This window comes from Chelon labrosus (genome assembly GCF_963514085.1).
Source record: "Chelon labrosus genome assembly, chromosome: 3".
Taxonomy (NCBI): Eukaryota; Metazoa; Chordata; class Actinopteri; order Mugiliformes; family Mugilidae; genus Chelon; species Chelon labrosus.
The window spans coordinates 17,514,281-17,537,403 of NC_140339.1; the positions used below are offsets into that span (position 1 = coordinate 17,514,281).

A 23,123-nucleotide genomic window follows, 5' to 3' on the forward strand; every position below is an offset into this window, starting at 1 on the left:
GATTTATCTGAGCATATTCCCACAGTGTCTTACCCTACCCTGTGGTGCAGGGGTTAGCAGCCATTAATGCTGACTGACAGCCAGGAGCTTGGCCAGTGGAGAGAGAGAGAGAGAGAGAGACTGGATGGCATATTTGGTCCTCACCTGGACAGGTGTGTCCATTGGCCTTAAATATTGGAGTTGGAGAGGATCTAGGCAGGGGCAGGCGGCAGTCAGTGAGACATCAGCATGGGCAGTGGAAGCAGCAGTGCTAACACCACAACTGTGAACAGGTGAGAACAACATAACAAAAGGAATAGGAGAGGGTTTGTCTACCGTCTCTTTGGCAGAGCTGATTATGACAATAATCATCCCGGGAAACACTGTAGTGTCTGACATGCAAACATTACATAAGTATTTACTGTAGGCCATTATTTAATTGAATGGTGGAACCATTAGGTAATGTGGAAATACAATCTAATGAGTTGTAGTGATAAAATAAGCATTTAACTTTGTATGATGGTGTGATAACTGGCTACTTTGAGCTATAGTTTGTACTTAAAATATGTAATGCGGTTGAAAAATGAAATACCTTAAATACTGCTTAAATTATTTGTGAATATCTATTTCAGATATTTATATTTTAAAGAATGCGTTTTGACAACTGTGTTATATAAAAGTGCAAGGCACTGGAAAACATGTAAAAACTGCCATATTATTTTTCAGCACTAGATGGGGATATAGCCTCGCACACTGCACTGTGTCGAGGTCTGGTACCCAGAGGGTCCTCATTGATGTGCCCCTCTACCATCCATTAAGTGGCTGTGAGCTACTAATGGTATTGAAAGCAACAAACAGCATAACTTTTGTATCCGTTCTTTTAAACTGAATTTAAACAATGTTTTGATAGCTTACAGGACGGTTACCGTATACTGCAGCATGTTTAAAGGATATTTCCCATCAACCATTTCGGCAGTCGACGATTTGCACATCCGCAGCATGATAATGGAGTCTGTCATTTGATATTATTAATTTGCATCTCACATGAGGCCCGTAGAAATGAGCAAGGCACTGAGTAGGTGTACCAAAAAAACCACTAAATTTTTTTTCAGGAAGTTACCAAACGCTCTCAACAGTCACATGTCGGAGTCCTTCTCTACTGATGCATTCTGGCGCTCCGATTGGTTCCTTAACTTTACCAAGCACTTCCTCTTTGTAGCTGCGTATCCTTCCGCGACTTTTTTATTATTTTTTTTATATATATATAATTTCCTGATTTTGAACAACGGTTATACTGAAATAAATCACGTATTTGACAAGTCAATCATTAACGTGGTTGATACAGCTGTGTACCCACGTGTACCTATTTTTCATGCACCTCTAGTCTCACGGATGGATATTCCTCAGCATCCCTAGAAAGTAGTTCCGCAGACTAGGACTCGGAGAGATCACCTTGAGCTGGTCTCACTGCTACGACACTTGCATCGGTCCACACAGTTTTACATCGTGACAAGGTGGGTTTCCCCAACAGGGGCTGCAGTCTGGTCTTTTATCAATTATTTTTTAGTGATATGTGGTATACTGCGTTGTCACATTACTGCTTTTAAAACCTATATGCCTTTTTGCTGTTTTAGCTACATCATGTGCGCTGGTAAGTTCGGAAATGTACGAGTCTGACGCTGATGGTTGATTTTTCACTCTTTGCCATCTAATATTATGTTTTTTAAAAGCTGATATGCCGCATTAAAAATGCCAACACGCATTATCAACTTAGATAAGGCGTTAACGTCCTGCTATGTGTTTCAGCGGCTTTGTAACTTATAAATGAAGTTAATGGACGGAGCAACTGAGGGAATTTGTACGGACACTAGGAAGGCTTTTGGTATGACGCAGTGCTAACACGACGTAGTTTTTACAGATGTCTAAAACGTAGTTAATGCATCTTAAAAGGAAATAGTGACATTCAATGTGATGCATGAAGTATTGAGCGTTGTAGAATCGCTTCCTGTTGCCTCCCGTTGTGGGTGTGGCCGCTTCGCGTTCTCGGCCTCCCATTGGTCAGTCTCCGTGATGTCTGTAGATCAGGAAAATGTGACGCAGCATGAGAACGTGACCCGCACCGCATCGTGTGTCCCGTTGATTTAATTTAACGGTGGTGCTATAATAAAATAGACGCACGGATTTAATCCGATGACAAAAATAAACCGCTATTGTTGTATTCCTTCACATGGCAGTTAGTGTTGCATGATGCATTCATCACGTTTCTCTTTGTCATCAGTCTTTTATTAATAATATCCATCTCCTGTTACATTTCGAGCACTTTAAATAAACAAAGAACAAGGCCGTTTTGTCCTTGGAAATAGCGGCCCTGCGATAAATGCAGTTTGAATTACGCACGACGCCTTAGCAGCTTTCACTGCGGTAACTTGCTGCAGTGGTCCCACAGATGATATAGGCCCTATTTACAGTGGCTACATAATCATGGAGGCAGGGCTCTCCCTGCCTGTCTGCTTGTATCTTGAACATCGTGGTCTGTCCCATAGCTAAAAGGTAATTTTACAAAAAAATATAGATTTATCTGTAAAGTCCCATTTAAATTATAATTTATCCTTTGTCAGATATACATACTGTGACTTGAGTCGGCTGCATTGCCTGCATATGCTGAACAGCTTGCACATTTCTGGAGACACTGTCATTGCTATGTCCTTCGTCTCTGAAGTCTTTGTTGACAAAATGTGGTTTTCCGTGAGAGGCCATAATGTCAAGTGAGGGGGGAAGTTAAGAGCTCAAGAAATGGAAAAGTTCCAGCTCTGCTTGATATGTAAATTTAGATAGTTTACTTCAAAGAGGTCAATTTGTACAGTTATACTCTTAGTGGCAAAAACAATCCTATGCATCCTGTTAATATTACAGTTGCATACCAAATTTAGTTGTCCCTGAATTTTTTAAACTTGGTAAGCCCTGGCACTGCAATATATTTATTTATGCAGATGTGAACTGCATGTGAATTTAACACCATGTAATATACACCATTGCTGGGGCAGTAAAAGTAACAGTGACAGGCATTTAGACATTTGCATTGATGATTTTAAATTGCTGAATTTACCTGCTACTGCAGTAAACGGATAGTTAAGCAAAACAAATATTATCCTGGCTGGATTTGTCCTTTTTCTATTCTGGTGAGTAGGTTTAGCCAAATCAGAAAAGGCGGATAGTGCAAGAGATTGGGCCTTTCACAGCTGGCCCTGCTCCCATGCTCCCCACTATAGCTTCATGTGTGAGGACTAATGCCACACAGAGCCAACCTTTCTTTAACTACAACCACAGACATAACTAAAATGTAAGGTGTTTATTTTCTGTGTGAGGTGCTTGGATGGTAGTTTACAGACAACATAGTGTAAGTACCATCGTACATACTGAGTATTCGGTTTCCACAAAGTGACTGCATGCTATGTGTTATTATTAGCCATGTCTCTAGTTTTAGGCCTGGGGTGTTGTATGACCCAGGCTGGTCGTCACTGGTCCGGTGTGCCGGGGTGGAAGTCTCATGTATGTCCATTGTATCAGATCATGGCGACTGCCCAGTCACAGAAGACACTCTCCATGTCCTTTATCCTCATTGAATGGATTTAATCTTGAGCTCCTGGAAGTGTCGCACGTATGCTTGCGTGCCACAGCGGTCAGTTCAGCTTTGACAGGGAGTAGTTTGTCCGCTGGCTATCGAAGCTGCGCTGGAAGCTCTAGCACAGTGGGGTGGCTGTGGAGGTCGTTGGTTGCAACGTGCCTGGTCGTCCCCAGGAGGAACAGGAGGATCTACTGGGGGTATGTAGTGTAACCTGCAAATGGTGCCTTGCTTGAGTGAGTGTGACTGAAGCCAGCTTGGATTAGCCCAGTGTTACATCACATCCCCAGTCGATGATAGTAAATGTCATGTCGCCCTGGCTCCAGTGCCACTGTGATCGCTAATGATTACACAGTCTTATTTCATAGATACTCTAAGTGACAAGGGTTATAAGGAAATTGTTTGGAAAGACAGGAAAGGGTGTGTTGTATTGGGAAGGGATTGGAGGGGATTACAAGCAGCCAGCTCTAAAGTTAGTCCTGCATCTGTGTCAGGCTTACTGTGGCTGCTGTTGGCCTGTGGCTGCTGCCTACTGGCTGTCCTGAGGTCAGACAGTCTTACCTGTATCTGCCAGTGGGCCATGCCTGCCAATAATGTTGTTTCTCCCTGACAACCAGGAGCTGGCTAGCTGGATGAGACAGGCAGAAATATTAACTTACTCAGTGACGAAAAGTATTTATCTTGTTTTAAAAACTATCACAAGGATGTTTTTCCTTTTTCATTTTTCCCCCCTCTGGTCCAAAAATAAGACTTCACCTGAGCATACAGACAGTATGTGAGGTGATGGTTGCTGGGGGTGATATTTCATTGGACTGATAAAAATAGAGGCTATGTCATTATGTGCAGAAGAAATTGTATCCCATCTGTATCTCGTTGGGATATAAAACCTGCCTCAGTTGTTTGCATTAGAAGCAAGCTTTGGATTTATCACCGTAACTACAATATATATTACTACATGTGTGGTCAAGCAGCAACACATCTTATGAGGGTAGTTGCCTGAAACTGAATCCCCACTATTCCTCCTTATAAACATGTGCTTCCTCTTTCTGTTTTGCAATTGCAACGGTCAGTATTGCATTGTCTTTTGTGTCACAGTACCATTTCTAGACAGTACACTGTACATTATTATTTTTGTCTCGGTCTAAATGCCTTTCATACATTACTAAAATCCAAAAAAGAGTAATTATTTTAAAATATTGAAGAGCATAACCAGTGTTAAGCTCATATTTTAATTCAGTTTAGCATCTTCAACGAACCTCCTTAAAATGCACAGCATGGCACAGTCACTGCGAGCTGCTCAGACTCTTCCTTTCCCCCTCTGCATTCTTTCCCCATGGTTTAGCCCACTCTGAGGTTGTGTGAGCTGCAGTCGTTGGATGTGACTGCACTCACGTACAGCCCTGGTCTGCCCCATTGATGGAAATGTTACATCATCAGTGAGCAGCTCTTGTTGGTAAAGTGTCTCTGTCTGGAATCCCCCACCACGATGCATTTGTAGTTAGGATGGTGACGAGTAAGAGGAAATGAGACTACTAGTGTTTCTAATTAAACAGATTTTCCCCCTTTGGAGATCACTATTAGTATGTGTCCTCAGTTGTAGTTAGGCCTCCATCTTCTTTCTGTATTACAAACTCTACTTCGTGGGTACGTCAACATGTGCTTCCTGTGGCAAAGCCATGAGAAGCATTCTTGCTAACTTCTGGTGATTGAAGTGGAAAGTCCCCAAAATTAACTCTTTACTGTGCAAGTATTAAATGTGCAATATGCCCTGAGTTTTCATCCTTGTTTCCATTCACCTCCCAAGGGTCAGTAATATAGAACCCATCTTACCTGCATGCAGGGCCTCAGAAAATGGCATGAATGTTTGCATTTGTTATAACCCTGATAATGTGATGGTTTGTCTACCTGTTGCTCCTTTAAACAAGCAGTCAGTGAGAGTGTTCTTCCTTGAAGTTCATCTCCATTTATAATTTAAATAAAGAGAACATGATCTCTTTGCTGGTGGTTTAGGCTGTGGACTGAGTTGGCACTTGACAAGGACTCATTAAATGCTCTATAATAATGGAGTAAAAATGTATTTTTAAATTTTTTTTTTTTCAAATTTAATGATCGGTTTTATTGTCGGGGGAAAAAAATTTATTTCTTGTTTGGGAAAGCGCCATATGAATTTAGAAATTAGGAGTATTTGCATTTAATAAATCTGACCACTTGATCACACACTTACCCAGTGAATGAATCACAGAAACCATTACTCACTGCACCACCAGATTGACGGTTCAGTGAAGCATTTCAGTCGCAGTGAGCCGCTAGTTCTGACTAGAAAACTTGGAAATCCTGGCTCCAGAGATGAGCTTTGCGGTGGTGTCGTTGCCATGGGTGACTCAGCAAGGAGTGGGTGGGGGAACAGAATGCACAGTACGGTGGAGCAGCTCAAGAAGCTATGCTACGCTGACAGCGACAGTTAGCCCTTAGCATTTTCTCTTTTATTCATCAGTGCAGTTTAGCAAATGTCTATCCACTGCTGATTGTCCAATCCAGAATTCAAGAGTGACTTCAGAAAGGCCTGTACCTACAATAACCTGTTGTTAACATGGAATTGTGAAGGTTAAATTTAATGATCGTCATATAACATTGAGTTTCCTTCTTTTTGAGCTGTTAGCTTTTTAGCTAAGGTTAGACAAAAATAAATAAGCTTAAAGGTTTCCTATGGAGTTGGTGACCTCTGGCAATGCAGTGGCTCTCTCTTTCTGCAGAAAGCTTATGGCTATGTGCGCTCATGCACACGTACATAGGTAACACAGTATGCATTTCTACCAGTAGTTTCACACTATTCTGCTGATCTACAGGTGACTAATACTCTAGCACATGTGCCAGCAAACAAAGGGGGAAAAGAAGGCTGCAGGCTAGTAGACGTGTGCAAATATTACAGGGTTTGAAAATCAGCTTTTATGCTTTGAAGTTTGTTAAGTTGTACTGAATGCTAACCACCTGCTAGCCTGACTTGGTAGGAAATTAACCACTAACCCGCAGTGTGACCTGAATTCTGCATACCAACCAAAGCTGTTATTCCTGTTTGTTATTTGCCTGTAATACAGCTACTAAATCTCCAGAGGTCTTGTTCTTATTTAAAAATCTAATTTTGTTGTGAAATTGTGAAGAGGACAATTAATTTGGACACAGCTGTGGTAGTTGCAATTACTGTGTCCTCTACATTAACGTTTTCTCTTTAACCTTTTTTTCATGCAGTTCTTCTCCAAGTGCACCACTGATAGACATGCCTCATCCAAAGACTCTAGACATGGGATCTGCCTTCATCCAGACACAGCAGCTCAACGCTGCCATGGCCGACACTTTCCTGGAACACATGTGCCTGCTGGACATTGACTCCGAGCCCACCACTGCACGCAACACTGGCATCATCTGCACCATTGGTTGGTCAACCTTATTTATTAATCAAATGTGAACTGCAGTTAGTAAGAATAATTGTGCTAGTCTGTTAGCAGGAGAAGTAAATAACCTTAGAGTTTTTAACATTGACATTTCATCAATACTTTCCTTTGAATGACTACCTTGCAGGGCCAGCCTCTCGTTCTGTGGATATGCTCAAGGAGATGATCAAATCTGGAATGAACATCGCTCGCCTGAACTTCTCCCATGGCACGCATGAGGTGGGTCTTTCTGCAAGTCTTTCAGCTTTGTAAATGTGTTGCTCAGGGCTAGCCAACAGCTGAGATAGTGAAGGCACGTTTTCACTGTGCTGATAATTCCTATCAAACATGGCCCTGTGCTTTATCACAGAATAGTTCTGGTTTGTATCTTGAAATTTGTGGCAATCTTTGCTTTCTCTTGTCATTTTCAGGTTCTATAGTGAATGTAGACAGTCAATAGACTCTCAATGGCTGGCATGTGATGAATGTGAAGCAAGACCAGGCTAGTCAGCATGAATGCAAAAACAGTAGTGCTGACTTGCTTGGATTAAAGTTGAGGCTAGATAACAAAGTTCACCTAAAAAGTGATGCAACTTAAAATAATAAGTTGAAGATATTTTTTCTCCATTGGTTTAAAAAAAGGCAGCCCATAGTAGGACTAATAAGAGGACAAAACACAAACTCTTTTTACTTTATTTAAAAAAAAAAAAAAAAAGCGGTATAACCAGCAAACTTAAAAAGTAAAAACGAGTGGGAGAGAGGGACAGACTGGCTGACAGCCATCAGCTTATGTCGTGCAATGAAGCAGTCAGTGGAGATAAGCAGAACAACCTGACTCTCCCATTTGAGCTTCTGCAAAGAATTTTATCCATAGTATCGTCATATTTATCAACAGATTATCCAATCCTAAATAGCATTGGTCATATATGAGTAATGGTGACATTCATATCAATTACAACTTTTCCATATTGTTGTGCTATTGTAAGATACTATTACGTGCTTATATAATCACTTTCACTTTGACACTTCAAACTACTGCGTAGAAAATTAATTACAAATTTATTGACTCTGAAGGACACACAGCATACCGTAAACAGTTACCTTACGTCACCTTCTCAGTGCAGCACAGGTCATAAAACACCACAATGTCAAAGTGTCAAACTTTCTTCCCCCTCTTATTAACATACTGCAGCACACTGCGTGGTGACAGCAGACAAATCAGCATCCAAATACTTTAGTTTGGCTTATGCTGAGGCCATCAGGTTTTCGTCATAGTGCAATGAGTGCTGCGCTGCTCTGCATGTTGCCAGAGTGAAAGGCAGCCAATGTGATTACCTGCCACTTAAGTTATTACTGAAATCTCTGGTTACCCAGGTGGGCAGCTTAGGCCGTTTGCTACAGGTAGCTGTCTCTAAAGGTGAAAACCTTGCGCTAACAACCGATTAGCCGGCACTAAAAGGCAAAGATAGCACTTTTCAAAACTTGACTGTGCAATTTCCTTCCTCCATTTCCTACAGCATATTGGCTAATGTTGGCCACTGTAGCCAGTATTGGGAGTGACAGAAACATTTCCAGGGCAAAAGTTCACCCACTTACATTGTTTCTGTAAATCCTTTCAAATTGAACTTCAGTCAGCCTCTGATGATTTGAACATGAGTAATGATTTTACGCAGGTCTGTTTGAAGTCTGTTTACATTTCTAGCTGTGCTTCTCTACATTACGTTGCTCGGTTGTATTGCCTATTGTTCACAGCCAACTTCCCCTTTTATAACCCCACTCAGCTGGCTTTCTTGCCGCGGACAGTGCAGTGTGTGAACGTGGTAATCAATGTATCATTAGATCAAGGTGTAACCTGTGCCCAAGGACACGTACTGATGATGACATACAATATCACCACTCTACCTGAGTTTATTACTCACAACAGCTTTATAGCCATGGTTGTCCTGAGAATGTCTTGTCCTAGGTGCATTTTGCATGGATGCATTTTACTGGTGATTTATTACCTAGAATCCAACGTGATTTGACATAAAGTCTTGCCATTTGTTTTTTTTTTTCTTTTTTTCTCCTGCCTCCAGGTGCACACCCAGATTCTTGAGTGTGTCTCAGGTTTAGTAGAAAGAACCATATGACCCCACTATAATGCAGATGATATGACTCATCTTTATGGTTGTTACTTGTCAGACACACCTTATATTCTAATGGCCTTGGCCTGCTTTGTATATAGCTTACAGTAACTCTAAATTCCAGAAATGAACCAAATATAGTAATATTTAGTCCATTTCAGTGTTGCAAAAAGGGGAAGAATGTTTTGAAAGGTTAAATGTCACATGTCTGATCAAATATACCATGTTAAAAATGTGTTTTTTTTTCTGCAGTACCATCAAGAGACCATCAAGAACATTCGTGAGGCATGTGAGAGCTTCGAGCCTGGCAGCATCCAATACAGGCCTATTGGTATTGCCTTGGACACCAAGGGCCCAGAGATCAGGACTGGTCTCATCAAGGGAGTGAGTTCAGCATCACTTTTAACTTGATCGTAACAAAACAGCGGCTCAAATACGTCTGGCATGAAAACCGACCAGACTGAAAGTGAACTTATTTCTGTTGATTATGTGACAGAGTGGCACAGCTGAGGTGGAGCTGGCGAAGGGAAAGACCATCAAGCTTACTTTGGATGACGCCTATCAGGAGAACTGCAGTGATGAGATTCTCTGGCTTGACTACAAGAACATTACCAAAGTGGTGGAACTTGGCAGCAAGATCTACATTGACGATGGACTCGTATCCCTTCAGGTCAAGGAGATTGGTGAGTGTCAAGCATAAATAAGGTCGGCCTCATGAAGTTGAAATAATAATAATAATTTATTACCACAAATCAGTGTTTTCAATATATGTTTTTTGCCCTCACAGGCTCTGATTTCCTCATGTGCGAGATTGAGAATGGTGGCACCCTTGGCAGCAAGAAGGGAGTCAACCTGCCTGGTGCCGCTGTGGACCTGCCTGCTGTTTCAGATAAAGACATCAAGGACCTGCAGTTTGGTGTGGATCAGGGAGTTGACATGGTCTTTGCCTCCTTCATTCGCAAGGCGGCAGATGTGCACGCCGTCAGAGCAGTGCTCGGAGAGAAAGGCAAAAATATCAAGATCATCAGCAAGCTTGAGAACCATGAGGGTGTCCGCAGGTGTGTTCTGAATCTTTATGTTTTCTGTCCAGGGCTCAGTTGTTCTTCACTTTATTTGATTTATCATTGGGTTATCTTAGAAACAAGGGTAGTTATGAAAGTTCCAGCTGTGAAGAGGCCCTGAAAAGCAATGTTTTATATACCTACCTCTTGATACCCATTTAGGTAATACGGTAACTTTTGGTTTGTGATTTAAGTGATCGTAATTTTTTGCCTGACTTGCAGATTTGATGAGATCATGGAGGCCAGCGACGGCATCATGGTTGCTCGCGGTGACCTGGGTATTGAGATCCCCACAGAAAAGGTCTTCCTTGCTCAGAAGATGATGATTGGTCGCTGCAACAGAGCTGGCAAGCCCATCACATGTGCCACTCAGGTCAGAGAACGTCAAAGATAAAACTGCAATTTTTGTGTATGAACTGGTGACAGTTTTTAGCGTCAGTATGTGGAGCTATGTGAATCTGAAGCAGGGTATTCTAAGATGAATTCTCCTGAACCATTCAGATGTTGGAGAGCATGATCAAGAAGCCTAGACCCACTCGCGCTGAGGGCAGCGATGTGGCCAACGCCGTCCTGGATGGAGCTGACTGCATCATGCTGAGTGGAGAGACTGCCAAGGGAGACTACCCTCTGGAGGCAGTGCGCACACAGCACATGGTGAGTTCAAGTGCATTGAACATTAGAAAAAAGAAAAAAAAAAAATCAGATTGCAGAGTGCTATGATTAAAACAATAGCTTAATTACCAGACACATCAATTATTTGCATGAACTTGCATGATTTGTGTTTCTTAATTTTAATGATTAAATTATAGTAAAAATTAAAAATAATTATCAGCTACTGGGAGGTTATGCTATATTTTCCTGATTTTTGTGTTCACCTGAACAGTGTCTTTTGCTTGTCATTCAGTTGCCTGTTGGCGCAATCGCTTTTTTTCCCCACTTTGCCAAACTTCAAATTCTTAAGTCTCCTTTCCATCCAGTCATTATCCAATTAGATATATACTGCAAATTTGATATGCTAATGAATGTCAATGCCATTAAAAATGATCGTTCAGGATCATAACTATATTCACAAAGCACGCAGCTAGTTGAACATTATTTGTTCATCCTGGGATCTTAACTCCAGCTGTGTTTTAAATAGCTGATGCACCACAGTGTCCACACCATGACATGTCTGTTACTATTAGAATTACTGCAATTCTCTTAAGGCTAAAACGGATGCTTATTGCATGCACGTCATAATCTAACAAAATCAAAATCTGTGGCTGCTATATTTTACCATTTATTAATTTGCTATTGTATCCCCAAACACATCTGCTTAATTCTTTATCAACCGACATTCAAGTTGCACATGTGACTTACCCCTGAATGCATGGTTTTATCTGTATTCTTGTTCAAAATGAAGGTTGGGGGCTTCAAATGGTGAATTTATGTTTAAAACAAAGAAATGATTTTCTCTATTTTCTAAGAGATTACTGAATTGTCAGTAATCTCAGTTAACGAGGCATTAAGTGATTAAGGATTAAGTATATTGCTTAATGTTTGTGTGTTTATTTAGTTTATTCAGTCAGGGACAGATACTAGTGAAGTACTTTTATTGAGTGTTAGAGATGACGTTGTTAGTAAACTACATATATATGGATAATGCAGTCGATTCTGTCTTGACTGTCCTTCGCTATTCAGGCTTTTCTTGGTTAACTTCTGCTGTTGTCAGCTACACTGCAGTGTAAATGCAGAAGTGACTCAGCAGTCTTACAGCTCCTACTTTCGAGCACGCTTCCCTCCTGTTCAAGTTGCATGAGGTGCCTCAGAATCCAGAGTAAAACAGAACTTTTACTCACCTAAACTTTCCCACGCGTGAAATAAAATCGCTAACTCCTACTACTATAGCTAACAGTTTTTTCTTATTAACTTCAACCCTTCCACTATGTGTCTTCAGTCCTCTATGCCGCTCTCATTTCTTAAGCTTTCTGTGCATGGCATCATAACTCCCAGTGTTTCCCATTCCCCCGATTCTTTTAAGGATATTTTATATTTATTTTACCGTGTCTATTTTTTTTGTCCCTTAAACCTAGTTGTATAATTTGATGTTTTCGATTTGTTTTAATACTAAGGTTCAATAATTCTTTAAAAGTTTGTTTCAGAAGCACAGTTGCCTTAGCTCCAGATTAGCATGATTTGTATTGCAGCATACCTTTAATATCATTTCAAAAGTTATGGTAAAGTTTTTCCTGTGTTTTAATCTTGGTGTTCCCTGTTTCCCCCCCCTCACTGCACACCTATGCCCTTCTGTTGACTGTCCGTCTCTTTTGTTCCATTCTGCCTCTTGAACATTTGTTTTTTGTCTTCTTAACTTTGTGTTTCCTCTCCATCTTCCTGTCCTCTCACCCTTTTTCTTGTCATTTTCTGTTGACTGGTGTGGGAATGCCTTTGCTCAATGCATCTTGACCTCACTTGTGCCAGATTGCTCGTGAAGCCGAGGCAGCCATGTTCCACCGGCAGGTGTTTGAGGACCTGCGTCGTTCCACGCCGTACTGCAAAGACCCCGCTGAGGCCATTGCTATTGGCGCTGTTGAGGCCTCCTTTAAGAGCTTAGCCTCTGCGATGATTGTGCTCACAGGCTCTGGAAGGTATGCAGGATATCTGGCAGGTCGTGGAGGTTACTGGTATCGGTACTTGAGAAGTCTGACAGGGAGTGTAGGGCCAGAGAGGGACTGACCAAGGGATGGACTGGGAGAGCTGGCATGCACCTTAACTAGACTCTAGGTTGATTTGAATTGAGTAAATTGCCGTTGCGAAAAGGAAAAAAATGCACATGAACCCATAACTTTTCCCCATTTGAATGGGGTTTTTGGACGTCCCTTGTTTAACCAGGAGCCTAGTTATACGTATTCCACCCTCTCCCAGTTCCTCACGGTGTCGTAGCGGAGTGTGTGATTGAGAGTAATTCCCCCACCGTTCCCTTGGGAGCTCAGATAGCACGAGAGGCCGAGGCAGCCATCTTCCACAGACTGCTGTTCGAGGAGCTGAGGAGACACTCTCAGCTGACCAGAGACCCTTCAGAGGCTGTAGCTGTTGGAGCTGTTGAGTCTTCCCTCAAATGCTGCGCTAGTGCCATCATTATTCTCACTAAGACTGGGAGGTAAGGAAAGACAGAAAGAAAGAGAGAGCTGAAATGATGGTCATGAAGGTAAGGTGTTGCCAATCACATGCCCGTACAGATCCCGTTTCTCCCTCTAGCACCTAATCTGCTCCTCAAGATTTCCCTTTTATGTGTGTGTGTGTGTGTGCGTGTGTGTGTTAGAAAAATGTGCATGGTTACATAGGGGGGGTGGATAAAGCAAGTGATTTGAGATGTCAGAGTGGGTAATGTCGATAGCCCAGGCGAAGTATCCACTTTTCAAACTGTTACTGTCACCAAAGCTCCTATTGAAAATGCAATCCAACAAACTAGTTCATAAAATCATATCAATATATTGGAAATCCTTGGTTATATTCAAACATAGTACATTGTTGTTGTCTATATTTAATGACACGTTCACAGTGTAGGTTGGCTACTCTCCCCAGAACTAGGCATCCAGCTAAGATTGCTCAAAAAACACAGGGTTCAGTGAGGCCTTCAGCTTACAGGAATGACTTTAGTTGATCTCAAATCTCAATTCACGAGTCTACCAGTCAACACACACCAGATATACTTCATATCTACAGCTACATTTTCCACCAGCACTGTGAATGTTGGATTTGTGTAGTGATTTTTAAATCCTATTAGCTTAAGTACATGTGTATATCTGTACTTGAGACTTAGATCCAGATCAAATCACATTTTATAACCAGCTAAAGCAGGATGGCAGATAATTGAAAGGGGTCACCTGGTGAAGCTTTCAGATGCTATTTCTTGTTGGCTGCTCTGCATGAATTAATTCAGCTGTCCCTCTAAAGAATCTGCACTGCAATTATTTAAATCATTACAGTTCTGCAAATGTGAATGAGGTGGGTTAATTTTTATTTTTATTTCTCTGCGTGCAGGTCCGCCCACCTGATCTCCAGGTACAGGCCCCGTGCCCCCATCCTGGCTGTGACCCGTAACGCCCAGACAGCTCGCCAGGCCCACCTGTACCGCGGCATCTTCCCCGTCCTCTACACCAAGCCTGCTCACGATGTGTGGGCAGAGGATGTTGACATGCGCGTCAACTTCGCCATGGATATGGGTAAATTAGTGACCTTTTAATATCAGGAAATTAATTTCCAACATATTGCAATGTTTGGTTGATCATTTTCTGACTTCATTTTCTAGGCAAGGCCCGAGGCTTCTTCAAAGAGGGCGATGTTGTCATCGTCTTGACCGGCTGGCGTCCAGGCTCCGGTTACACCAACACCATGCGCGTGGTTCTGGTGGCCTGAACAGCTAACAGAGCTGTTCTGCTTTCTCCCTCCACCTTCATCTATCTTTCATAGCTCTCCACCCTACACTTCACTCCTGCTCACAGCCCTTCTAATCCAGTTTCTGAGCTCACAGACTCAACTGTCAACAAATTTAGCATTTAGGCAATAACGCAAAAACATATTAAAGAAATAGTATAGCCTTCATGGTCTGAATGAGCTGTTTTGGGCTGGGGTGGAGTTTTATTCCGTACTATTCCACTTAACGTTTCCATTCCTTTCACACTGATTCTCTCAGTCAAACCAGTCTTCAGGGCCTCAGATTAATACACCCTGACCAGAAACTGCTGTATTTATTCTCTCAAACACTTGTAATATTAAAAGTCTATGAGTGAATGCGTCCCGGTGTGTGTGCATGCGCATACTGGCTCTTGTTTGGGTGGGGTTTGTGGTGGAGCTGGCTGAGCTTAGCAGAGCACCTTGAGTACTGTTAACAGTTCACTCGTCACACTCCTCTGCAGGTTGAACGAACAAAGTAGCGGCATCTGAAATCAAAGGGCTCCTCCGACAGCCCAGCCTCGGCTCTACCTCTCCATCCAAACGGATCCCTCTGTAGTGCTGTCTGTATGAAGTGTCCTCTCTCATATGCCAGCTTTCACTGTATTTCAGTGTATCTGTAAGTGTTGCACTCCTAATCTACTCCAGACAATGTTACATTCTATGTTATACTTGACTTTTGTGAATGGTGAACTTTTGTTTTGGGACGTCCAATTCTACTTATATTTTGACTGATTATAGAAAAAGGTTAGTTTTGGATGTCCGCTCCAGAGGTGTTTTGAGCTAGTTACTGTGTTTGTGTTGTTAGATTTGTCATGAAGCCTTTACTTCTTTGCATTTGGAGCATATCCGAGATGGCACTTGTAAATCACGCGCGGTTTAGTAAAGTTGACTGATCTAAATGAGCACTTTTAGGGTATTTTTCAGGTGACTGATGTAGAGATGAAGCCCTGTCCCTCTCAGTCCCAGTGGATGACGGGTTAAAAACCCGAACCCCTGTGCTTGTCTTTCTATGTTGGTGACCCACTGTAGCTGTCTCAATGTGTCTAACTTGCTTTTGATTGTAATAAGAGTACAAGAACTAACTAAATGTAAAGGGGTATTATAATGTTTAGCCGGTGTACTGAGCTGTCCTACAAGACTGGAGTTCCATCAATAAAAGAGATGAGCACTTACCTGAGCTCTGCAGTGTGTGTGTTATTTGAATGATGATTCATACAAGTTCCACTAGGCCCTGTCCACACGCAAACGCAAAAACGAGGGAACTGGGTGAAGAAATTCTGCAGACGCATGTTATAAAATCTGTCGTAAAGTTTTATTTCATAGATCAAAGGTTTCACAGTGTTTCATCCCATTTCACCTAAAGTATCAAGAGTTCACAAATACAATACTGCTTTTTACTGTATTTTTGTAATTCATTGTGTAAAAATATTTGTATTAATATAGTTTTCACCACAACAATCCTAAATAATGTGTGTTCCATGTAACCGTATGTCAAGCCATTTCATCATAATACATTCACTGAAGTTTGTCTTAAAGAACAAATCTCAGTGTGTAACTAAAAAGTATTGCAGGAATAGCATTAGCAAATGATTCTTCATTATAAACCAGATGTCTTACATATCATCTGAGTACATGTGTAACATTTACTCTCAGTCCTGGCTGTACACCACTCCGATCTGCCTGCGGATCTCATCCTCCACCTCAGCTAGCAGAAGAGAGTCAGCGTGGGACATGACTGCACTCTCCTTCAGCCCTGCATGGGAAAAACAAAAAGGGTCTCCTTATACCAAGGTTATTACAATTAAAAATATTTTAGTTGGCAAATAAAAGTAATATCTGAAGGGAGTTCTAAATAAAGTGAATACTGTCACATATAAAACTAAACATTTTCAATCACAAAAATCTCAAACTCATGAAAAATGGCTGAAGCCAAACTGAAACAAAACTGTTAAATACAGGGAAAGGCCATTGAGATTTCACATTAAAATATTCCAAATGCCATGGTACCTTTGAGCAAACACTGTCGAACCTCCTCTGCTTCGAAGCGCATTCCTGTACTGTTCAAGAAGTTGAGAGGCAAATACGGTTCTGGCAATGGATACTGGATCTCCTTCCCATTCACAATTAATGATGTGGGGCACCACATATTGTCAGGCATCTAAAAGGTGTGCAGAGGACATGTTCACTACAGTATATGAAAATTATTTGAATTAGATTTGGTTATGCTGCGCTCCTACGTTGACCTACCTGGATGCTGCCCTTGGTACCTACAATAATGGCATCATTGGGCAGCTTAATACCTAGGGAGCTGGTAAACACTGCCATCCTGTTCTTGGAGAACTTCATAGTGACGACCACAGTCTCATCCACTCCTACAATAACACAAAATACAATAATAAAAATAATAATGATAATGCAAAAAAAAATGCAAAATTGTCACAAAAACCTTAATAAACTATCTGTTATCACATAAAGAGCTGTAAAAGAAAATAATCCCATCATCGTCAATAATTAGTGACGTGGCAGAGCTTCTGATGTTACATAACTTAAAGTTATATTGTAAGTGGTCTGTTTTCCATTACCAGTGTCCCGACAGAAACCCACGGCTTGGATGGATTCTGGCTTCTCTCCGTTGTACACCATCAATATGAACTGCAGGCAGTAGATGCCAATGTCGAGTAATGCTCCTCCACCCAGCTCCTTCTCCGTTGCTCTTGGTACATGCAACAATGGCACGCCGAACTCAGACCTGACCATCTTCACCTCGCCCAACTCCCCCTGGGCCAGCAGCCGCCTGGTCTCCACAGAGGCCGGGAAAAAGCGAGTCCAGACAGCCTGGAGCAGAAGGACGGGAGGTCTGCTCTAAATCTTTGTACTGTGACAGACTTGTGTTTCTCACAAAAGCAAGAATTGGATGAATGTTTCATAAAATTATTGACAACTTTAAAGTGTGCAGATTTGTATCACAGCTGATCAGCCACACAAATACCATCATCTCAACTTCAGACTGATTATGCACGAGAAAGAAGACGAGACAAATATAGAAACACAAAGAGAATTGCTTTCTTCTTTCTTGCTGCATTTTTACCTCCATGAGGAAGACGGTATTCTTCTTGGCGGAGGCCAGGATCTCTTGCACCTCCCTTGAGTTCATGGCCAGTGGCTTCTCACACAGCACATTCTTCTTGGCGTTGGTAAAGAGCAGACATGTAGCCAGATGGTAGGGGTGGATAACTCCGATGTACACCACATCTGCACACACGTAAAGACACAGAGAGAAAGTGAGGTACACTGTCAAAACTGTGAGATAACAACAGGAACCGAAAACAGATGTGGGTCAAACTACAATGGAAGCAAAGCAGAAAGAATAGCAAGTGGTACAAATTAGCATTAAAGAAAACTGTGACTGAAACTGACCTATGTCTGGATCTTTGGCCAGCTCCTCATAGCTGCCGTATGCTCGGGAGATGCTGTGTTTCTTGGCAAACTCCTGTGCATCCTCCAGTTTGCGAGCAGCCACAGCCACAACCTACAAACAGTCAGAGATAAGTTACTCCTCTCCAACCTTACCCTACAATCAAATCTGGTGGAAGGACTGTCTTGCCAACTATGGAACTTCTATGGATATTTTCTGCATAATTTTTTCATCAACTTTTCTCAATAGCACCACCAGGTGTCCTTACAAACAAACACAAAGCTATTTATCGCTCAATGCAGCCATTTCATTGTGTTTTTAAAGCACTGGAGTATTCTTAAGGTTTTTGCTAATTTTTTTATTTATTTTTATTTTTTTGGTATCAGTTTTAGCTGTCATAAGCGAAAACGTACAGCTGTTCGTATACCGTAATGTCTGGGCTATTGGGGGACAGAAATCCCAAATGGGCGTTTCGTGCGTATTACAAGTGTTACAGTCAATAAAAATGTGAAACCCTACATACTGTCTATGGTAAAACTGAATGCTGCAGTAGCAATGCTGCACTATAGCTAGCAGATTACATAATCTATCTGGCCAGTGTCACTTGTATGTAGTTTGATAAAGCTTCAGGTTGCGGGTCCACAGCCAACACTTGTGGACAGCTGTTACAAACTGATTTCAAGAGCACTTCTTATCAGCAGCAACAACTCGGAAATAGTTAGGAAGTAGCGATAAGCCGCAGTGTCCAAGGAGGAAGACTCGCATTTGAATCACAGCGTCGATTACAGTACACTCTTGTACTAGTTACGATACCTGGTGGTCTTCAACGGGAAGAGTTTTCAGGGCCACTGTGAAGTCATGACTGATCTTCCCCGCGCTACAGATTCCCCACCTGGTTGCCATATTGGACAAAATCAGACAGGGCAGACTGGGATCACGGAAGTAGCCTAGTGGTCGTTTCCTGTCACAAGGTGGCGACACAGCTCTAATTTTGCCCGAGTGGTATAACCAACATTACACCCAGGAAACATACGGGCAGTGCAAATGTAAGGGTCTCACGGGTCACTAACAGGCGGACCGCGCTTATTTGAACATGCACAATTTTCACATTTTATTTATATTCCTATTTTGAAATGCAACTAAATGTAAAGGGGTATTATGTTTAGCCGGTGTAGGTACTGAGCTGTCCTACAAGACTGGAGTTCCATCAATAAAAGAGACGAGCATTTAGCTGAGCTCTGCATCGCAAGTGTGTCATTTGAATGATGATTCACACGAGTTCCACTAAGATGAGGGAACTTGGTTAAGAAATTCTGCAGACTCATGTTATAAAACCTGTCGTAAAGTTTTATTTCATAGATCAAAGGTTTCAGCGTTTAATCCTATCACACCTAAAGTATCAAGAGTTCACAAATACAATACTGCTTCTTTTTTTCTTTTCTTTTTTTTAATTCATGGTGTAAAAATATTTGTATAAAGATAGTTTTCACCACAGCAATCTAAACCCTGTGTGTTCCATGTAACCGTATGTCAAGCCATTTCATCATAATACATTCACTGAAGTTTGTCTTAAAGAACAAATCTCAGTGTGTAACTAAAAAGTCCTGCAGCAATAGAATTAGCAAATGATCCTCCTTTATGAACCAGATGTCTTACAGATCATCTGAGTACATGTGTAACATTTACTCTCAGTCCTGGCTGTACACCACTCCGATCTGCCTGCGGATCTCATCCTCCAACTCAGCTAGCAGAAGAGAGTCAGCGTGGGACATGACTGCACTCTCCTTCAGCCCTGCATGGACAAACAAAAAGGGTCTCCTTATACCAAGGTTATTCCAATTAAAAATATTTTCGTTAGCAAATAGAACTACAGTGGAAAAAGGTCTTAAATAAAATATCTGAAGGGAGATCTAAATAAAACAAATACTGTCACATATAAAACTAAACATTTTCAATCACAAAAATCTCAAACTCAACATAAAAAAAATAGCTGAAACCAAATTGAAATAAAACAAAACTGTTAAAAACGTACTAAAAATACAAAATTATAATCATATATCTGGCTTGCACAAACATAGGGAAGGGACATCAAGATGTCTGATGCCACCTTGTGTTCGATGTCAGTCAATGCATTCCTGGAAAGCCTGAGGACAATGACATTTATCTAGTCATAATGGATACACATTAAAATATTCCAAATGCCATGGTACCTTTGAGCAAACACTGTCGAACCTCCTCTGCTTCGTAGCGCATTCCTGTACCGTTCAAGAAGTTGAGAGGCAAACAAGGTTCTGGCAATGGATACTGGGTCTCCTTCCCATTCACAATTAATGATGTGGGGCACCACATCTTGTCAGGCATCTAAAAGATGTGCAGAGGACATGTTCACTACAGTGTATGAAATTTTTTTGAATTAGATTTGGTTACGCTGCATTTCTGTGTTGACCTACCTGGATGCTGCCTTTGGTACCTACAATAATGATATTATTGGGCAGCCGAATACCTACAGAGCAGGTAAACACTGCCATCCTGTTCTTGGAGAACTTCATAGTGACAACCTCGGTCTCATCCACTCCTGCAATAACACAAAATACAGTGATAATAATAATAATAGTAATAACGCAAAAAAAATGCAATATATATATATGTGGTTTGCTGTTTACCTTTACACAAAAGTGTTAGAGGTAAAAGATGTTTTTAACTGGACCACTGTCCTGATTCAAATTATACAAAATACCACAGTCATGCTGGTTCTAAACTTGTTCAAAAACCTTAATAAACAACCTGTAAAAAAAATAAAATCCCATCATCGTCAACCTGTGTGTGTGTGAGACGCATGTTTGGCATATACAACAAACAATATATGTATACTGAGAAAGCACCACTCTTTCCTATAAGTTAATGAGGTGGCAGAGCGTCTGATGTTGTATCAATAAAAGTTTTATCATAAGTGGTCTGTTTTCCATTACCAGTGTCCTGACAGAAACCCACGGCTTGGATGGATTCTGGCTTCTCTCCGTTGTACACCATCAACATGAACTGCAGGCAGTACATGCCAAGGTTTAGTAATGCTCCTCCACCCAGCTCCTTCTGCGTTGCTCTTGGTACATGCAACAATGGCATGCCGAACTCAGACCTGACCATCTTCACCTCGCCCAACTCCCCCTGGGCCAGCAGCCGCCTGGTCTCGACAGAGGCCGGGAAAAAGCGAGTCCAGACAGCCTGGAGAAGAAGGACAGGAGGTACTTCTTGAAGTTACATTTTAGGTGATTGGTTTTGTGTTTTGCTCAAAATAAGGATAAAAGAGGGTTTGATTTTTGGCAACTGTCTGGTATATTTTAAGTTTAATCACAAAATTAACATTTTATAAAACTGCTCTCTAAATCTTTGTACTGTGACAGACTTGTGTTTCTCACATAAGCGAGAATTGGATGAACGTTTCATAAAATTACTGACAACTTTAAAGTGTGTAGATTTGTATCACAGCCGATCTGCCACACAAATACCATCATCTCAACTTCAGACTGATTTTGCACGGGAAAAGAGGAGGAGACAAATATAGAAACACAGAGAGAATTGCTTTCTTTTTTCTTGCTCCATTTTTACCTCCATGAGGAAGACGTTATTCTTCTTGGCGGAGGCCAGGATCTCCCGCACGTCCCTTGAGTTCATGGCCAGTGGCTTTTCACACAGCACATTCTTCTTGGCGTTGGTAAAGAGCAGACATGTACTCAGATGGTAGGGGTGGATAACTCCGATGTACACCACATCTGCACACACGTAAAGACACGGAGAGAAAGTGAGGTACACTGTCAAAACAGTGAGACAGCAAAAGGAAATGAAAACAGATGTGGTTCAAACTAAAATGGAAGCAAAGCAGAAAGAATAGCAAGTGGTACAAATCAGCATTGAAGAAAACTGTGACTGAAACTGACCCATGTCTGGATCTTTGGCCAGCTCCTCATAGCTGCCGTATGCTCGGGAGATGCTGTGTTTCTTGGCAAACTCCTGTGCATCCTCCAGTTTGCGAGCAGCCACAGCCACAACCTACAAACACAGTCACAGATAAGTTACTCCTCTCCAACCTATACCGTACAATCAAATCTGGTGGATGACTTGCCAATTGTGGAACTACTATGGATATATTATGTCATCAACTTTTCTCAGTAACACCACCAGGTGTCCTTACAAACAAACAAAAAGCTATTTATCTTCAATGCAGCCATTTATATTGTGTTTTTAAAGCACTGAAGTATTATTAAGGTTTTTTGCTTTTCTTTTCTTTTTTTTGGCATCAGTTTCATTTAGCTGTCATAAGGGAAAACTTACAGCTGTTCATATACCATAATATTTGGGCTATTGAGGGACAGAGATTCCAAATGGGCGTTTCGTGCGTATTACAAGTGTTAAATTCATACAGTCTATAAAAAGGTAAAACCCTACATACAGTCTGTGGTGAAACTGAATGCTGCAGTATTCATGCTGCACTATAGCTAGCAGATTACATAATCTCTCTGGCCAGTGTCATTTGTATGTAGCTTGGTAAAGCTTCCGGTCTACATCACGGTGTCTTTTAAATGCTGTTAAAAACTGATCTCAAGAGCACTTCTCATCAGCAGCAACATCTCGGAAGCAGTAAGGAAGTAGCGATAAGCCGCAGTGTCCACGGCAGAAGACTCGCATTTGAATCACAGCGTCGCTTTGTGTGCATCTTGTACTAGTTACGATACCTGGTGGTCTTCAGCTGGAAAAGTTTTCAGGGCCACTGTGAAGTCATGACTGATCCTCCCCGCGCTACAGATTCCCCACCTGGTTGCCATATTGGACAAAATAAGACAGGTAGACTGGGATCACAGAAGTAGTGGTCGTTTCCTGTCACAAGGTGGCGACACAGCACTAATTACGCCCGAGTGGTATAACCAACATTACACCCAGGAAACATACGGGCAGTGCAAATGTAAAGGCCTCACGGGTCACTAACAGGCAGACCAGAGTTTTCACATTTTATTTAAATTCTTTTTTGAAATGCAGCTCAGTTGTATTTACTTAATAGGATAA

General features: G+C 41.6%; 2 protein-coding genes across 4 annotated transcripts; one reads left to right on the plus strand and one right to left on the minus strand.

Annotated features, from left to right (window-relative positions):
• The first annotated feature begins 1,392 nt into the window (after positions 1 to 1,392).
• Positions 1,393 to 15,827, plus strand: pkma (pyruvate kinase M1/2a). Of its 3 annotated transcripts, XM_084541253.1 has the most exons (12): positions 1,432 to 1,493; positions 1,614 to 1,630; positions 6,848 to 7,032; positions 7,178 to 7,269; positions 9,405 to 9,536; positions 9,649 to 9,835; positions 9,940 to 10,210; positions 10,436 to 10,586; positions 10,715 to 10,867; positions 12,674 to 12,840; positions 14,237 to 14,418; positions 14,505 to 15,827. In XM_084541253.1, the coding sequence occupies exons 3-12, from the start codon at positions 6,876 to 6,878 to the stop codon at positions 14,609 to 14,611; spliced, it is 1,599 nt and encodes a 532-aa protein (XP_084397379.1). In that variant the 5' UTR covers positions 1,432 to 1,493; positions 1,614 to 1,630; positions 6,848 to 6,875; the 3' UTR covers positions 14,612 to 15,827. The 3 variants fall into 3 exon arrangements, with proteins under 3 accessions (XP_084397378.1, XP_084397379.1, XP_084397380.1); XM_084541252.1 differs by lacking the exon at positions 1,614 to 1,630 and having other exon boundaries at positions 1,393 to 1,493; XM_084541254.1 differs by lacking the exons at positions 1,432 to 1,493; positions 1,614 to 1,630 and adding an exon at positions 3,113 to 3,801.
• A 99-nt stretch (positions 15,828 to 15,926) lies between these two features.
• On the minus strand, positions 15,927 to 23,110 carry LOC311486132 (uncharacterized protein). The gene is made up of 14 exons (XM_084541894.1): positions 22,796 to 23,110; positions 22,001 to 22,112; positions 21,672 to 21,835; positions 21,035 to 21,287; positions 20,516 to 20,640; positions 20,276 to 20,426; positions 19,765 to 19,857; positions 18,879 to 19,012; positions 18,068 to 18,179; positions 17,739 to 17,902; positions 17,233 to 17,485; positions 16,898 to 17,022; positions 16,658 to 16,808; positions 15,927 to 16,403 (listed from the first exon to the last, which is right to left on the minus strand). The coding sequence occupies exons 1-14, from the start codon at positions 22,883 to 22,885 to the stop codon at positions 16,300 to 16,302; spliced, it is 2,031 nt and encodes a 676-aa protein (XP_084398020.1). The 5' UTR covers positions 22,886 to 23,110; the 3' UTR covers positions 15,927 to 16,299.
• Positions 23,111 to 23,123: the final 13 nt, after the last annotated feature.

What these genes read in the sequence shown, in the direction of transcription:
- pkma (XM_084541254.1), top strand. Translation starts at nt 3,527, where the DNA reads ATGTATGTCCATTGTATCAGATCATGGCGACTGCCCAGTCACAGAAGA. An exon ending in GGACTGGTCTCATCAAGGGA is followed by an intron (nt 9,537 to 9,648) that starts GTGAGTTCAGCA and finishes ATTATGTGACAG; the next exon opens with AGTGGCACAGCTGAGGTGGA. An exon ending in CAACTTCGCCATGGATATGG is followed by an intron (nt 14,419 to 14,504) that starts GTAAATTAGTGA and finishes TTCATTTTCTAG; the next exon opens with GCAAGGCCCGAGGCTTCTTC.
- LOC311486132 (XM_084541894.1), bottom strand. Translation starts at nt 22,885, where the DNA reads ATGGCAACCAGGTGGGGAATCTGTAGCGCGGGGAGGATCAGTCATGAC. An exon ending in GGCCAAAGATCCAGACATGG is followed by an intron (nt 21,836 to 22,000) that starts GTCAGTTTCAGT and finishes ACGTGTGTGCAG; the next exon opens with ATGTGGTGTACATCGGAGTT. An exon ending in GGCCAAAGATCCAGACATAG is followed by an intron (nt 17,903 to 18,067) that starts GTCAGTTTCAGT and finishes ACGTGTGTGCAG; the next exon opens with ATGTGGTGTACATCGGAGTT.